Source organism: Athene noctua, chromosome 10 (genome assembly GCF_965140245.1).
Source record: "Athene noctua chromosome 10, bAthNoc1.hap1.1, whole genome shotgun sequence".
In the NCBI taxonomy this organism is placed as follows: Eukaryota; Metazoa; Chordata; class Aves; order Strigiformes; family Strigidae; genus Athene; species Athene noctua.
In genome coordinates, this window is record NC_134046.1 from 22,484,623 (window position 1) to 22,502,664 (window position 18,042).

At 39.6% G+C, this 18,042-nt stretch overlaps 1 protein-coding gene across 3 annotated transcripts; it reads left to right on the forward strand.

Moving 5' to 3' along the window:
• Positions 1-1,102: 1,102 nt before the first annotated feature.
• On the forward strand, positions 1,103-14,307 carry LOC141964111 (haloacid dehalogenase-like hydrolase domain-containing 5). 3 transcript variants are annotated; one of them, XM_074914085.1, is made up of 9 exons: positions 2,072-2,101; positions 3,450-3,659; positions 4,766-4,878; positions 6,492-6,585; positions 7,710-7,743; positions 8,626-8,800; positions 10,873-11,061; positions 11,870-12,064; positions 14,205-14,307. In XM_074914085.1, exons 1-9 carry the CDS (start codon positions 2,075-2,077, stop codon positions 14,230-14,232), a joined length of 1,065 nt encoding a protein of 354 aa, XP_074770186.1. In that variant the 5' UTR covers positions 2,072-2,074; the 3' UTR covers positions 14,233-14,307. The 3 variants fall into 3 exon arrangements, with proteins under 3 accessions (XP_074770184.1, XP_074770186.1, XP_074770185.1); XM_074914083.1 differs by lacking the exons at positions 2,072-2,101; positions 14,205-14,307 and adding an exon at positions 1,103-1,219 and having other exon boundaries at positions 11,870-14,147; XM_074914084.1 differs by lacking the exon at positions 14,205-14,307 and having other exon boundaries at positions 11,870-14,147.
• Positions 14,308-18,042: the final 3,735 nt, after the last annotated feature.

The following is an 18,042-nucleotide window of genomic DNA, read 5'->3' on the forward strand; positions in this document are numbered from 1 at the left end:
GCTGTACAGGCTGTCAAATTGCTGGTGGAGTCAGGGCTGGGAAGCTTCTGCAGCTAAAGCCAGGAAACCGATCTTGTAGTTTGTCCTAGAGAGGGAAATGGTGTGTAGGCTCTGCATTAGCTCTTACTTTTGAGTGTGCAGCTGTACTTAGGCATGTGTATGCTGTTGGGCTTAGAGCTCGTACCATCTGTATAATGCCTCAGCCTCGAACGTGTCACGGTTATAAAATAAATTTCATTTTATGCATGCTTATGTGTGGCTTGTTCCCTGGTCTGCCTCAGAGTTCTGCGCTGTGCATGATCCTGGCCTGAGTTTTGAGGGGATAAGCTCCCTAATTGTTCTGTTCTCTGCATTGATTTTGGCTTGCTTTTGTGTTTTAGAAGTGCATTCGTTTCGGTTTCATTTAATGCCAACCACATAAGTGGTGCAGACTGAACAGCATCACCTTTACTCTTGACGTCGGTGAGTGCAGTGCAGGCACTGGAGGATCAGTCTCTCCCTGGAGTCTGAGAGAGGGTGGTGAGGAGTAACTGCTAGCAGCACTAGAAAAATTTACCTAATCTGTGTTAGCAGAGATGGGTTTGCAGAGTATCCATTAACTAATGATATTTTGTGCTTGTTTTCTCACTTTCAAGTCTGTTTGCTGGGAAGTGCCTTTGCGACGCAGATCGCGGACCCCGCAGCGTTTGTGTCTATACACGATCCGCTTTTTCCCAAAAAGCATCGATTCCTGAAGAACCGGAAAGAATGTCTGATTTGTTACTAAAGGAAACTTTACCTCTCCGGTTTTCCTTGGCTGCTGCCGCGGTACCGCCGCCGGCCGCGTGAGGAGGGTGGGTCTGGCCGCCGAGCCCGGGGCGCGCAGCGCGCTCAGGCAGCGGGCCGGGGGCGCAGGGCCCGCGCCGCGCTCCGGCGTTCGTGCTGGGCGGGCCCGCTCGCTCCTGCCGTCACGGCCCGGCGCTCGGCGAGGGCAGGCCCGGCCCAGCGGCAGGCCCGGCTTAGCGCCGGGGTGTGGGCGGCGCCCGGGGGCGGGGCGCTGGTTTGAAGCCGGGGCGGCGGCGGGGGAGGCCGCGCGCTGCCGCCGCTCGCTCCCGCAGCCGGTATGCGCCGGGCGCTGCCGCCGCTCCGCGCCCTCCTCAGGGCCGGCGGCGCGGGGCGGCTCCCGGCGCTCAGCGGGCTCTGCGGCGCGCCGGCGGCCCAGGGGAGCGGCGGCAGCGAGGTAAGCTGCGGGCCCGGCCCGGGGCGGGGGGGGGCTGCGGGCCCGGGCCGGCGGCTGCGTCCCGGAGCGGGCGGTGCCGGGCGGCGGTGCTGGCCGCTCCGAGCCGGAGCGAAACCGAAACGGCCTCGGGTGGCGGCCGCCGAATCCGGCCTCGGCGGGGCGCGGCCGGGCCCGAGGGGCGGAGCGGCCGTTCCCCCTCCCGGGGGTCCCCCTGCCCGCAGCCGGCGTCTCTCTGCCGCGCCGCCCGGCGCTCGGGAAGGCGTTACCGGGGCTTTGCTCTCCGGTGCCTGCGAGCCGCCCTTCCCCGGGGGCCGCTTGTGCTTCGTGCCGTGGCGGAGAGACGCGGCGGTCGCGCCCGGGGCCGCGGGCTTCGTCCCGTCCCCGCTGTTGCTGCAGAGCGCTCAGTGGCGAAGAGAGCGTTCCTTTGTGGTCAAAACGAAAAAGAATAGCTGATAATTTCACTGTTTCTCTGTTAGATATAGGCTGAATTCCATTCTTAGTTCTTTATTTCTCTGTATACTTAGATTTTTTTTTTTTGCCACAGTGTTGTTCACTGTAAAATTCATGTTTCTTGTCTATTTACAGGTAGCAAAATTAGTGTCAAGAGCTGCATTTATGACAAAACTGTTACCATCTAGTTTCAGTAATTTCACGTGCCAGCTCATGAGCCTGAGAAGACTACGGTGTGCTTATCAGCAAGCCTGCAACGTTATTTCTGTAGCAGCTGGGTTATTTCTAATGTGGCATTCCTGAAACTGTTGCAGACAACTTGGAGACAAGGGTTGCAGGGCTTTTCGTTTTTAAATAGATGATGGTTGTATAGAGGAGAAAGGAGAGAGCTTCAGGGGGGAATTCATGCGTGTAAAACTGAACAAAAACCAGGTGCCTAATTTAAATGAATGATAATGTAATACAATTCAAGTGTTGACTTCATTAAATTGGGCTCTGTCGGGGAATGTACCCAAAGTCATGGGTTTTTAAATGTCGTGTGTGTGCCGTGGTTTTAGAGAAGGCAGCAGCGGGAGCCGGTGTGTCTGTAGCTACAGCACCTTTGACATGGTGGTGGCCGTGGCAGTGTCTGTCTCTGTGCGGTACCCAGCTGCAGGATGAATAATTGATGAGAAACAAAAGTGCTGTTTAATTATGCAAAATGCCCTTCTCCCCGCATGGGAAGAGCAGCGGGCTGGATTGCTGTCAGGACGTGCCCAGAGGCGGTGTGAGTAGCAAAGGCTCTCCCACCGCCGGGGTCATTTCTGTGCCTGCTCAGTCTCAACGCTTAATCTCTCACTCCATTTTCATCAAACGATGAAGGAGGGGATCATAAATCCCAAGATTCCTCGATTGCATTTTAGGCTTGTGAGAGAAATGAAGTTTGGATTCTAGACCCTTTTTGGTCCATCCTTTTCCAACCTGATTCAGTAACGGTGGTTTTGTTACTCCACAGTCCCCTCTCTGTCTCCACTCCTTAGGCTCAGCACCCAGCTCATCGTTCTTACCCCCATTTAGCCTTGCTTGCCTTTTCTAGGCTCATGAAGTCCAGCTCTTCGCTTCTTCAAAGGCAGGCAATGAGATAAATTCTAGTAACCCAAACAGCATCTTTGTGTAAGGAGGTGCTAACTTTACCAGTAGGCATCAGTCTGCCATATATGTAACTACAAACCAACTGAAGCAGGGTATAAGGAGCACGACAGCTAATTGGTCACAGTCAAACCTGTTGTGGAACTGAAAAGTACAAGTGACAGCAGGGGCAGTTTTGGCATCTAAACATCTTGTAAGGGAGGAGCCAAGTACAATACTTACATTCCAGACCTATCTGCTGCTGTAAAATTTACTTTATTTTATTAGTATTCTGTGTACTGAAATTACCTGTGAAGTAGAGTGGGGTTAAATCAGTCAAACATGGCTCAAAGACTCGCTGGCACAGCAGCATGTATTTTGTACCTCTTCTTATCAGTTTAACTCAGTTTGTCCCTATCTTCTGAAATGTTTTGGAACTACTGTAAAGCAAGATGGAGCTCATGAGGCTGTATGCATAAGGAAAAGGGAGTTAGTTGTCATGCCCCTTTTTTCACAGTAGGCATTTTAGCATATGAATATGTCTGTAAGGCACATTAAGACCTAAAAAGTTAAAGATGCCTTCCTCCTCTGGGGAGGCTTTTAGCTATTGTAAGCTTATCAAACAGGCATAAGTATGGGCATAACTAATGTACTCTTCAATTCTTCCTTACAGGTCAACATACTGCCATCTTTTGGTTTTCTTTTTGACATTGATGGTGTACTGGTACGAGGAAAGACTCCAATTCCTGCTGCAAAAACAGCCTTTCAAAAGCTAGTGAATTCTCAGGGACAGTTCTTGGTGCCTGTAGTATTTGTCACCAATGCAGGGAATTGCCTTCGCCAGAAAAAAGCTGATCAGTTGTCTCATCTACTGGGAGTTCCAGTGAGTAGCATAGCTTAAATCCTATTTATTTAGTTATTTACTTATGGTGAATGTGTCAAATATATTAAATGCTGCTCAGTTAATCAGTTTTGTTTTTCACTTAAGCTCCCTGAAAGGCTTTGCTGGAGGTATTAGAAAAGTAAAAAATACTGTCCAAAGCTAGTGGTATTTCTGTTGGTACTGATTTTTCCAATGGTAAAGCTCATGGTAATGAGCTTTATTTCTCTGCAACGTTATTATTATGGGAATAAATCTTGCCTTCTCTTTCTGAATAAAAAAATGTGTTTGCCAGTAACATGAAACTCTGCTCTAGCAAGCTGAATGTCTTCTGTGATAATGTTCAAGACGGGAGCTTCCAGCCTCTTTTAGATACAAATGGTAATTCTTTCTTTATTCCCTCCTGATCTGTGGGTGCTGCAGGCAGCAGGACTTCTCCATTGTTGGAGACTGTGTTTGAGCATTTACTAAGGTAAAAGCCATTAAAGACGGTTCTGCAGCACCTTTTGTTTCAGTAGGGCCAGCAAACGTGGGCATGTCTGTATCAATAACATCCTGTGTGTCATGGGTAAAATGACAGCTCAACTGGGTTTGGGTTTTTTAGATCTGTAAAGGTGGTAAGTAGCAATTCATAGTAGCATCACCCTTACAAGATAATAATTTTACTGGTTTTATACCTATTGAAGGAAAGAGGATATATAAAGTAAAAGAAGGTCTTCTGATACAAATAAATCAATGCTGCAGTCTAGCAAAGGGGCTGCAATTGGAACTAGGGCAGTTCTGATTCTTCTTCCCTGTTGGTTTTCTAAATGAACTTGGTGATTCTGTAAAACTAGGAGAGAAAACATGCTGTTCATGTTGAACAGAGTAATTCTGGAAGCTGAAAGGGATGTATATGATAATTTGTCAGGAGTATGGGTTTATTTTCTGGCGTAGTGTATCAATATGTCACCTGTGAAACTTAGGAGAAAATGATAGGGTAGGATTTTAGGTCGATAGGTGTGATTGCTTTGTAATTCATGGAATTTGTCACACCTGTTGATTAAATCGACATATAAATAACTTACCTGAAAAACAACAGACTCCTTTTGTTTTTAAATTCCAAACAGATTTCACAAGATCAAGTGATGATGTCGCACAGTCCTCTGCGGATGTTCAAACGTTATCATGAAAAATGTGTGCTTGTATCTGGACAAGGACCGCTACTTGATATTGCGCAAGAGTATCTTTTAAAAAACCCTGACTTTCTGTTTAAGTATTTTCCTTAATCAAGTGCAGGGGATCCTGTGGACCAAGTGAAGACCAAATATTTCAACACTACAAATCAATAGTAGTTCTTACTGTGATGTCACATTTGTGTTTTGAAAATGGTTGGTGTGTTGACACTTGCTTTGCTTTGTTCTGTCTATTTTTAGTGGGAAAGGAAACAAAGAAAGAATTTTTTTTTTGACTCATATGTAAATAACACTTCAGCACAAAGCATTTGTGCTCTCTTGAGGATGAGAGCGTGGCATTCTATTATTTATTGCATCTGATTTTTAGATCACTGACTTATGATCCGCTTGTAAGCAGGTAGCCAGTCCAGGTCACATTGGTTTTGTTACAAACACCTAGAGTAGAACTGTACTTGAAAATATTTTGCTGCTTCTATACTAACTGTCAAAAAGAAGTTGAATTATCTTGATATAATGGTGTCATCAAAGCTTTGCACTGTAATTTAATGACCTTGACTTTTGCATTATCTTTGCTAATGCTTCCAGTAACTCCCTTCTGTACTTCTTCCTTTATTGGGATTTTAATTAAAGTTGGTGTTAATTGCAAGTTGTAAAAAACGCATATGCCACTTTTAAGTATAAGCTTTATTTCAAAAACAAAGATGAGAAAAAAATACTGAAGGGACATTCCAGTTAACTGTCAAAATATGTTAGGCATAGATAAAAGTATATTACAAGACTCAGTACGAAATATATTGTTATATTTCTGTTAGATAGCATTTTCATACAGGATAATCTTACCTTAAAATAACTTTACATATGGCCTGTGGTGGTAATTCCAATACAAAATCAGGTGGCTTGGTTTGTATAACTAAGATATTTAAATAGCTCTTATTTTCATTTGCATTGTAAAAAGTTGTTTTAGCGTTGAGAGTAGCATCACAACTGCCTTTTACATAAATGAGCAGTTTTAGTTTGATTGCCTCTTGTTAACTAAGTTTAAATTAATGGGATATGTCGTCATTTAAGAGCACTACCATGCAAACCAGGAGGTTATTTTTTGCCTTTTGGTCTTTTCCTTTTTTGATGTGTTTTGGTATTTATCTTAACTACCTGTAGAATGTAATTAAACCTGACTGGTCAGTTCACCGTCTTGCGGTGTTTGTTTATCTAGCAATATGTTTGCAGTAATAGTGGCCAAAGGTAAGCACAGTTTGTGGAGACAGTATTTTTTCCTCAACTAGCTTATATTTCTTTTAATAATTACACAAGATGTTGTCTTGCTGCCACATAAACTTCTTTTTGTACTTGTGTAAAGATGATATTGGAGTATTGCAAGTGTAGAGCAGCTGCTTTGTTTTTCATCTCATATTTTGAGAAAGACTTATGAGTAATTTCTGTCTTCAGATTTCAGACACTCAGGTCTCCCATTTATAAATAATGGGATGATCATCTTTTTAGTTTACAGAAGAAGAAATTGGTCTTTGATAAGTTGCTTTCATTCCTAAGTAATTTGCTTTACCAGATAAACTGCCTACGTTAACATTGTTAAAATGGAATTACTGATTTTTAAGATCTTTTAATAAAAGCAGTTCTGTATCCTTAACTGGTATCTTCCCAGCCTTGGTTTCTGTCAACCTATTACCATTGAAACGTTGCGGGAGAAACACCCTTTGCTAGATGTAGTTGACCATGAGAGAAGACCTAACGTTCTGGTGAGTATATATTTTTGTTTACTCTTAGATGACGTGCTGTAATAGGGGTCAACATTTAAACTACCGAGCTAATGCTGCTGTTCTTACACCGTACTTCAACTTTGCTTTTCTACTTCTTTATTTGTTTCATTGCAGCATTTCCAAGAACAACTGTATAGACTTTTTTCCTATCAGTGGTAATTCTTTAACATAGCTTTTGATTTTGTAACTTAGTGTTGTGGGAAAGCTTATAATTTAGGACAGATACCTACTTCAAAATCTGTCTTGGAAAGCTTATTAGCTTCCTGAGATATGTGAAAGATAAAGTAAGCTTTTTCCATGATTGTCTTGGTATTGTCTCTAGACTGTGAGGTTGCTTTGGTTGTAGATTCATGCTTTGCACATAACTAATCTTTCTTCAAAGGACTGGACAATGTACAGTATGGCTTCAACTGAATTGTGCAGAATTTCAAAAAGAAGTGTAAACATACACCGTAAATACATGTGTGTATTAACATATTCAGGGTCAGTATATAGAGTAGATTTTTTCCATGTGAAGTCAAGAAATTATTTGTGGTTCATAGACTCCATAACTTGGTTATATCACCTTTTGCCTTGCTTCTCAACCATGCAGATGTAGAAGTTCAAGAAACTGTTAATGTATTTGTCACCACAGGGAGAAAAGCATGACGTGCAAACTTAATTGTTTAGCAAATACATTGTGTTATACAATGTATTTTTCTTAGCAGTGTTAAAGAAATAAATTTTGAAAACTGTTTTTCAAATGTCTTGTTAATAATAGAGGCCTCCTACTCATGTGGAAAAACAAACATCCATACTTTCATACACAAGTAAACGAAACAGCTGAAGATGTACAGCTTGCCAGAGGAAGTTAAATAGATGTAGGAGGCCAGCGAATGTAGAACACGCTAACATGTCTGCTGTCCATTTGCCACAAGATTTCACTTCAGAATTGAAGTACAAGTTTCTAAGTAAACTGACATCAGGTATATACCAAAATAGAGAGTGCATTTCCTGTCAGTGTTGCAGAAGGCAACTGTGGAAGCTATACTTGAATTTATTCTGTTAAAAATAGTAGTAGATGTTTAATCTTGTAGAAAACTTTCACTTTTTTCTTATTGCAGTACCCCTCTGCTGTGGAGCTTCCCAAGATTGAGGGTCAGTTATCTTTATTTAACTTGCAACTATCCGTTAATAGATGAAATATCTTTATTGTACTTTGTAATTAGAATTTATTTTTTAAATTGTTGGGCACTTCAGAAGGTTGGCCGAGACGATTCTAAAATTTCCTTTTTAATGACATCTGTCATTAATTTGAAATGTATCATGTGTGATAAAGCTATTTTTTTAATGTTTGCAGTTTTCAGCCATGGTTTTTTGAGATTTCAGAAGGTAGGTGAGGTGTGCTTTCTTTTTCATCTCCCTTTAACAGGCTATTATTTGCCTTCCTTTCAAAAATGAGGAATAAATTTACATGTACAGAAATATTTAGTCTTTTTCTTACAGTAGTCAAGATGGTCACTTCAGAGTTGTAGTATGAGAAGCATCTCGTTTCAGCACACTGTATTCACTCTCATCTCATCTGAAGTAGAAACTGGACTTTAGGATCTTAAAATATGTCGGATTATTTCTGGAGACCGGAAAAATGTCTAAGAACAACATTCAAATTTTGGTTTAAGATGAACAAAATAACATCTCTGATGGATTATTTAAATACTGTATGTAAACATAGAATTCACAAAGGTGTGGAAGACTTAGAAATACAATTTAGAAGTTAGTATTTTGTGGTGCTATGGAGAAACTTAGACAATTTTAAAAAGTTATTAAAGCTGTAGATTTTGCACTGGGGTCTTGTTACTTCTGGGATCTTCTGTGAATGAATGGGTACGTAATATATTAAAACCCTAAGTTACAGTTCATGTGACTATTTCATCAGTTCATGGTGGTAAAGCTCAGCCTCTTTAGACCAAGTTTTGATGTCAGAGATTTGGTTCCCTGTTAGCTAATTCTGTGACTATTTTGTAATTCTTGTTCTCATAGCTGTTGTTTTGTTTGGGGAGCCAGTCAGATGGGAAACCAACCTTCAGTTGATAATAGATGTTTTGCTGACAAGTGGCTATCCTGGAAATCCGTACCACCATGAAAATTACCCTCACATTCCTGTACTTGCTTGTAATATGGATCTGATGTGGGTAGCTGAAGCCCAGTCTCCAAGGTAAGTGTGATTGTAACGTGTGTATATCGTGATATAACTGGGGTTTCCTCATTTCTTCAGTAAAATTCAGAGTAAATACTTTTATACAAAATGCTTGCATAGCTTCACAGTAGGTCTCATCTCTGAATACACATCTCTAAAGCAGTGCACTTTCAGCAAATGCTGCCTTATTGTCTACATAACTGCATTCGGGAAATCACTTAAGATAAAAACTGCTTTTAAGCTATAAACATTTTTGTGTCTCAGAAGAGTGGGGAAAGCTAGGGGTTTGCCTGAGGGTCTGTGTCTCAGTTCAAAGATAAAAATGAAAAAAACTGTCACGGCCATTGTTTCGTTTCATTAGGTCCTTCTTTGGTATTTCTCTTTTCCACTTCACAGCTTCTGGTAGGATAAAGAGTTGATCCTGCTAGTTGAAAGCTGTGAGTGCTTTTGAGCTGGGGACAATATAGGGAGCTCTTTAAGGAACATAAGAAAAACCAAGTAGAACACACAAAACAAGGTGGCATGATCTCTGATAGTGGTTTTGCTTGATTTTGTTTTCAATAGAAGGTAGTTCTTTAATAGTTTTGTTTCCCCTCCCTTCCCCCCCAGTCTAAAATTTGAACGTACAATGAAATAGAAATTGTTAGTGTGACCTGATTGCTGCCTTGATCTTGTGTCAAAGATCTTGTCAGATATCCTTACTTGGATGCAAAGACCATCTCTAATTAGCACGTTGGCAAAAGACATGTGTGTGATAGTTTCAGGCTAGAGTAAGGCAACCAGTATATCTAGTGATAAGATACATTCAGTCGTGTCCTTTGGGAAGGATCCACTATAAAGTTTGGTTTTTTCCTTTGAGTTTGACAGTATGACAAGGTTGGATCTGATGGTACTGTTACCTTCACTGTTGGAATGTAATGCCGTGACTAAGTTGTTTTAAGCTGTTGCTAATAATTACTGGAAATAAATTTGTGCTTATTTATTGATATTCCATAACACAAAGAAACAAAGAGGGTGGAGCGAGGGAATGATTGGTTAATTCAGAATTCAGAAAAGCTAATTCTGTACCACATTTGAAAGTGCTACAGCTGCTTCTTCTTTGTAACTCTTTTCCTTAAAAGACTATTTTGATTCTTAGGCCACTAGAGACCTTATTTCTTTATTCGTGCACCTCATATATCTCTGCTGGCATCTGATGCTCATTATATTGGTGTTTTGGGGTTTTTGAGGTTGTAGATACATAATTTGAGCAGGTGCTAATCTTTGTGCATCTGAAGTTACCTAACAGCTCTTCTTTAGTTGTATGTGTATTTTATTGTACATAGAATTGTTGTATAGCAACTTCTTATTCTTCTTTATTCAATGTTCTCAAGTGATGTATATTAGTTTATCCAAATCTCACACCTTGACTACAATAATGAAGTAAACACGCTTTTTTTTTGTCATGAGATTACATCTTCTAAATTGCTGATTTACTGGTTTGGTTGATGACAATCATCACTGTTTGCACTTGATCAAAATAACTGAGTTATCAAAAGCATGCTGTGAAATTATAGTTTGCTCTTTGATCTTCCTTTGCATATCTCTTTTTTTTTTTTTGAGAAATCCATGAAGTTTTTTTGTTTCCATATTACAAGTGGGTTTTGGTATACTCTTGTGTTTAAGGAGAGATCAGTTTTCTTTCTGTCTGATTCTAACTTTCGTTTTCTGTTTCTCCTCTTGGTTAATTTAACTGATTCTGTTTGGTCGCTGCAGAGAGTAGATCACAGGCTAGGCATTATTTCAAGAAGCATCACTTTTGTAATTAGGGTATCTACTTCAATGCGAATAACACTAACACAAACCATTCCTATATTTAAAAATAGTTAAGTCTGTTGTGCTGTCCCAGTAATGTGTTTTTATTGTGGTATTTATTGTTCAGCTAATCAGCACTTAATTTTCAGTGAAACAGCTGTAGAAATGTTGCATGCAAACAGAGAAATTTGATAGCTACAAGATCTGATTTGTTTCTAAAAGCAATGAGATAAAACAATTTAGCTTTTTTTTTAGCTGTACTTTATATAATTTGATTTGTCTTTATATTTGTGTAGGTTTGGACATGGAACATTCATGGTTTGTTTGGAAAACATTTACAAGAAGATCACTGGCAAAGATCTGAAATATGAAGCCTTAATGGGCAAACCTAGTAAACTGACCTACCAGTATGCAGAATACCTCATCAGGGCTCAGGCAGCAGAGAGGAGATGGAAGCAACCTATTCAGACTCTTTATGCTGTCGGGTAAGGTACCGTAAGTCTAAGGAGTGCAGCAGGAAATGACTCGCAACATAAATACCAGCAAAGAAAATGACACAACTCTTACTAGTTTGTTTCTCATACCATTGGGCCCATGCAACATTCGTGGTGCTGTGGTGTGCTTTTCATAATGTTGTCGAGCCTCACTGTTTCTAATCTTGAAAATTAATAATACTTTGTTCTTTCTATGTGAAATTTCTGTAGAAGCACAAAAAGTGGTTTATATGCAACCAAGATTTCTCTCTTTTTAAAAAAAAAAATCTGTAATAGGCTGTGTAAATCTAACAGAAAGGATTTTCATCGGTGTTTGCTGTTATACCGGTAAAACTATAAAACAACAAGCTTTGAGTAAATGACATTTATTAGATCATGTAAAGATAGAATTTATTTGTGAGATCATTAAGCTCGGTCATATGTGTGTGTTATCACTTTATAGAATCCTTTTCAGAGAAAGACATAAAGCTGTATTGTATTAAAGACTGGTCCAAAAGCTCCAAGATATTTGGAAATATAATAAACTCATTCGTAGACTGCTAATACCTGTCCTTGATATCCCCTCCCCCTGCTCTGATCTGCAGTTTCAATACAGAGAGTTATTCACTTTCCTCATGTGTCATGCTTAATGAAAATGGCATAATAAAATGGATGTAGGGCTGGATTTCTTCCTATCTGCATACTTCCACATAAAGTCATGTGAAGTATAAACTGTTAAAACCATAAAAATGCCTTTCACACATTGATATTAGACAGCTAAAATTGCACTGCTGACTAAACTTTCTACTTACATTTCCAGAGATAATCTCATGACTGATGTCTATGGTGCTAACCTTTACAATCGCTATCTTGAAGAGAACTCCAGAAAAGGTTCAAAATCGCGGATTCAGGCCAAAATTGCTGGTGGCAGAGGATCTGCTGCTCTCTCTCAGGATGATGACATAGACAACAGTTGGGAGAATGAATTGGCATCTGCGGCTGCTGCCCACTGTAGGTCTGTTCTTGTTTGTACCGGGGTTTACAACCCTCACACCGAGGTACCCCTGGATACCAGGGAGAGCATCACAGAAGCAGTGTTCCATGGCCACAGGGATTTTAGATTTGATCCTGGTTTGGTAGAACCAGATCATATTGTACCAGATGTTGATGCTGCCGTAGACCTGGTCTTCCAGCTGGAGAACTTTGCACCTAATTGAGATTAAATGATTTCTTAAGGACTCCTTAAGTGCTATGCTTTTCTTCCCCAAAACCAAACCCTGCTTTAAGATCATGCCACAAACTGCTGCTTTCTAACATTTTTAACTTTTTAATTCATACAGTCTTATATCAAGTATACTTAGAAGTAGTAGTATATTGAAGTATATTAATATACTTAATATAAGTATATTAAATACCAATAGTGCTTTTTAAAGTACTTTGAAATATGTAATTTCTTGCTTTAGTTGCCCTTTATTGTCCTCCCATTCATAATGTTAGGTATTTTAATAGCAATTTTTCGTAGTAGCTTATGCATGTTCGTACTTAAATTCCCCCGTCAGTACCTTCTTTTGTTTACTGAAAGAGTTATCTTCTCGGCACTGGGGCTCTTGAGGCTGTCAGACTGTGATGCTGGGGTCATCCACACAGTTACAAATTGGCTGGTACAGAGCACAAGGTGTTACTGCTGGGGATTCTGCAAGTAACGAGCTCCCTTTTAAATTAAGGCAAAGTGCATGTCCGTTCTGCCCCTCTGTATTGTTCAGGTATGACCCTGCAGCCTTTCTTGTTATCTGTTTTTCCCATGTGCCTGGAGCTGGTATTGCTTCTCTCTACTCTGACGTAAAGCCTGAATAGAAATGCCCATGTCAGATGGAGAAGGCTGACTTGTAACCCCGTTTTTGGAACTCCAACTAAGCTGAACAGAGAGCAGCTAACACTGGGTGTTCTGTGCGGCATAATACCTGGCCTTTTTGTCTTTGCCTTTTTATCTGCACTTCTTTGAGGAATTAAGAAACTTAGAAAGCTTTAACAGTTATGTTTTGGGTGTTACTGTCAATTGGACTTTTCCACTGAATGAGTGACTACTGTTCGGGCAAAAAGTGCCTAGTAATTTACTTGAAGCTTCACACCACTGTGGTAATTAACGGGCCTTTAGTGTGATATATTTCATCTTGTGTCAATATTATGTGTTTGGTTCATGGATTTTATAGCTGTTCATTTTAAAAAAGAAAAAAATAATTTATTTTATGTTATTTTTGTAAAATAGTTTTAAACATTTTCATCCAAAAGATGCCTTTGAAAATATTTTTGTGTTTATTTGTTATAACACAGTATATGGTGTACTTGTGACATGAGCTTTGAAAACAGAAGCCAATTAAGTGTGTTTTAAAAACAAAGTCAACTTACACACAAATATCACCTAACATCACCTTGGGGGCTAGTCAGGTTTTATGGTTGGTTTGTTTTGTTGTTTTGTTTTTTTTCAAATTATAAATTGAACAAACAAAAATCTGTGAGTCTTCAGTTTTCCCAAGTTCTTGCAAAACAAGCATTGATAGACAGATGGTGGCATAAAGAGAAATGACTTGCTGGCCAACTTCTTCACTGCTTATTATCCTGACATCAAAAATCTGAAAACTCATGCCGTGAAGAGAACATTGCTGCTATGAAGTCGGGTTTTCTTGTGTTTTCTCTGTTTGCAAACCACTGTAATCCTCCTCTCTACTTACCAGGATTGTTGATTCATCCACGTGTAACATTTCATAAGTAGCTTTCAACATATCTTGCTGGATCCAGTTTAAAGACACTGCTCTAAACAGTCTATTTCCTGTTTCTTTACTGAGAAAGTATTACAGCAGCACATTCTTGCCTTTTTTTATTGGTACAATAAACAGATATATACCTATATCTTTAGCACTTTTCTGTAGTATGCCAACTATTTGCAAAGTATGCCAAATCTTTCTAAGTAAAGATTGTAGTTTTGTAAAATGTCAGGATGACATGAAGTTGTGTTGTTTCAGTACTGAAGCATGTTGCAGAGTTGGTTAACTATTACCAGAAGCAGTTTCAGGTTGTCAGTAAAGCAAGGAATAAAAAAGTGAAAGTTGATGAAGAACAGCAACTGTTCAGTTTGTTTCTTCTTTTTTTTTCCCCAGAATATGCATGAACACTTCAAAAAGTTAATGAAGGAACTGTGTGTATACTTTTAAAACTTCATCCCTCATGGAAACATCAACTTCTAAAGCATATGTAGAAAAAATACTGTTTGGCTGCTAATCAGGCTGCTACTGTTTTTTAATGGAAAGGAAGACAGTTTTTTAGTCCCTATCCCTCTTAGACCATGTCTGTGTTGCAGGGGTGAGAATGCTGCCCGGTGAGTCTGCAGGAGCAATCTTTAATGTGATTCTTCGTATGAATGTGTGACTGAGTCCCAGGAGTGCACTGGGGTGCCACTAGATCTGCAGCTGTATCAGCACAAAACCAAAAATTGTCAGTTGTTGCCACAGATGGGGGACAAAGATGATTGACATACTATAAAACACAAAAGAGAAGTGTTAGTGTAATAGGCAATTGTAGTATAACAGTGAGCTAGGCAAATATTTTGGTGTCATATCATGAAAAATATTGTTAAGGAAGGATTTGAAGGAGCATAGTGAGTTACCACTGAGGATGTTTCCCTGGAGCTCCTGCCAAATGTGCCTCACAGCATCCACTTGCTAGATGCTCCCACTGCTTCAGTGTTGTGCTGAGCCAGGTAACTTGAATTAGTCTAATTAGAACTGCAACCACACGGGCTGGATCCAGCTCTAGAGCCCAACAGCAAGCTGCTTCCTCAGCGACATGTGCTGCTGTTGATGTGCACTGAGCACTTACACCACAGTTAGAATTTTGAAATATTGCTGGTGTTAGTAGTGTAGCAAACTCCTCATCATTTGCAAAATGAGTAGAAAAGCATGTGTGTTTCTCCCTCAGTGAGCCCTGCTGTCATTTTTATTTCTACTTAAATTTGTGCTAAGGTGCTAGTATGCGACTCAGGCAAACCTTCCATTCCACCTGCTTTACTCAGTACTGAATTCCAGCAAAAGACTTGTCATCTTTTCATTGATGTGACCCCTCAAAAAGCAGTCATTGTTCATTGTATTATTTAATGTCTTACAAATGAAGATGCTACGCTGAGAGACTTCTAAGTCTTTGAATTTCATGCCTCCTGTTCACTCAGGAAGTGGTACAGAGGGGGATGTTTTTGAAAAGAAGTGACATAAAACATTACATCAGAGTTACCACTGTAATTTCTAATATTTCCTGCTATGGTACTTTAAAGTGAAATTTTGTGATTCTTTGTTAGTAACAGGCCAACACGTGAGAACAGAAGAAATCTCAATCTTTAGTACTGGAAAGTTGCTTTTTTTCAGAGTTCTTAAGGAAAACTGAGTTTAGTAAAATGTTCTTTCCAATTATTCAGCTAAGAGTGAGATGAATGAATATTAAGTAAGAAAAAGACTAAGACCCTAACTTAACTTTTGCTTCCCTTTCCTTGAATGTCTTCTTACCAGGAATTTTCACTTACCTTTAATGTTTTCAGCTTTGACATTTACCTTTTTGAAACAGACAGTATTTCCCACATTATGTTCAGTGTATTTCAGTCATAATAATGTAGGTAAGCTACTGGATGTTACAATACTTCTTTCAAGTTTAAAATGTATTGTTGAAACACCCAAGTGACCAGGATGTGCAGAAATAGGTCACTGAAATCACACTTAAAAATTTCTGAGGATATTGCTGAAGTTTCTTTTAAGTAGAGCTTGCCCTTTGTTTGTGTAGTAGTGTTTTTATTCTCAACACCTTTTGTTCTATTAAAAAAAACCCTCAAAACCAGCCTTTCAAAAACATATCCTGTACTTATTTTTGCTAATACAAAACTGACAATATTGTAAACTCTATAGTCATGTATTATCTTCAATATCCCATGTTTTTCTTTAGCAGCATTTTTCAATTAAAGTTAGAGGAATCTGAGATATGTATTTTAATAAAAACAAATTTTTAGATATCACCTCTTTGATATAAAAAAACAACCTTGCATTTAAAATTATCATGTCAAAACTTGAATACTCTTAAATGTAAAGAAATAATCTATTCTGTAGCACATCTTCTGCTTCTAAAATCAGTCTACTACAACTATTGATACTACTTGTTATGGAATAGTCTTTTCAAATTACAGATTTTTTTAGTAAAAGTTCATATCCAGGCAGCTTGTCTTAAAGATGTGAGTAATTCACAATAATCTGTTGAAGCTTTTGGAGTAGTTTGCTTCTTTCCATAAACTGCTCCATAATTTTTTTCTGGGACAACCTCCCTTACGTTGCTACGTCTTAGGTTCTTCAGCAACACAAATATGATGATATGCTGCAATACAGTGTAATTCAATTGTATCTAGAAAGATTAAACTTAATATTGCAGCAGCAGTAGGGGATGAAAAGCAACCTCTGCACTGCGGTGGGCTTGCAGATGACTGTTGGTAAGAGTATTGAAAAAAGATCCTCTAAAATGAATGTTTTCACTGAGCTTGAAAGATATTCTTGTTGGCTGTCAGTGTAGTACTGAAAACGACATGAGAGCGCTGTTAGTGATACGTATTTTAATTTGCCATGCACTTGCAGATGATCAGGCAGCCGAGATCAGAGCAGCATTTGGGGTTTTTTCCCTCTGCATAACCTTTTATGACTGGTTTAACCTGTTGACATTTTCAGGGGTCCCCAAGGGTGTCCCGGGGAGGATCTGGCCACCCACTGGGGGCCACCCATCTCGCTCCCTCGTCGGTCAGTAGTTGTGTGGTCTGCGTGCTGTGTAGTGCTTTGGCAGGTGAACTGGGAGGCAGCTATGAACTAGTTAGTTACATCAACACAGGTGCGTGTCCCTTCTGCTCTGGAAATACTGTGAGAGCTTCTTAGCAGCAAGACAGGCAGGTTCCAAGGCTCATACCAGGTGACACATGCCTAGCCGCTCATCGTTGGTGTATGCTGTGAAAGCACAGGCTTGCCTTTGAAGGGCTGGTGTTTTACAGGGTTTAGAGAGAACTGTTCTATGTATTCTATTTTAGGACTGTACTATAATAATTACTTACATAAATGAAACTCAGCTTTGCATAAACTGTTACATTTTGCTTCATGTCACAGCCTTGGAGTTCATAACTTGCTTCGCCCTTTGTATTTTTTGGGTTAGTTTTTTCCCCACACAGCTTTAGAAACTATATTACAGATGTGCAGAACAATGTGAAGTACATGAAAAAACAAAGCTCAGTATCTGCAGAGTAGGCATGTGTTAAGCGTGACGCTTGCATTATATATCTCCTACACTGATTCTCTGCAGCACCGTGCACACCAGCGACATGTATAGGTACACCCAGAAAGTTTCAGTAGTAAAGAATGTGTCATTATTAGCAGAATTATTAGTTAATTCTCTTCACCCAGCACTCTAAAGAACCAGCTTTAAAGCATGGCCATACTGATTGCAGTTTTAGTATCTGAGGCTGTTACTGAAGTAGTAGACTGAATACAGAACCAAGTAATTCAATATTTGGCTCCTGCAGATCAAATCTGCTCATCTACCATTGTTAGAATTAAAAAGCCAAGCAAAAAGAAAGGGTGTTGCTTTGTTTAATTTACAGCAATTAAATAAAATCCAGGATCTAAATGTTCCCTTGGGAAGGTACAGTTGTAACGACATTGTTTACACTTAATTGTAAGCACTAAAAAAGTTATTTGCACTTCCCCAACATTGAGGACTTGGGTTTTCACTCAATCTTCCATCCAGTAATGCTGGAGAGTTTACTAATTTAATGTGCATGCATTTATGTAAGTGATGGGCAGTTGTAAAGATAAGAGGAAGAGAGTTAAGCACTGCTTGTTTAATAAAGAGTACATTAGATCGTATCTTGTATAAAAGTAGGAGACCATACAGCACTGTAGAATAGGATACATAATTTCTTAAAACTTG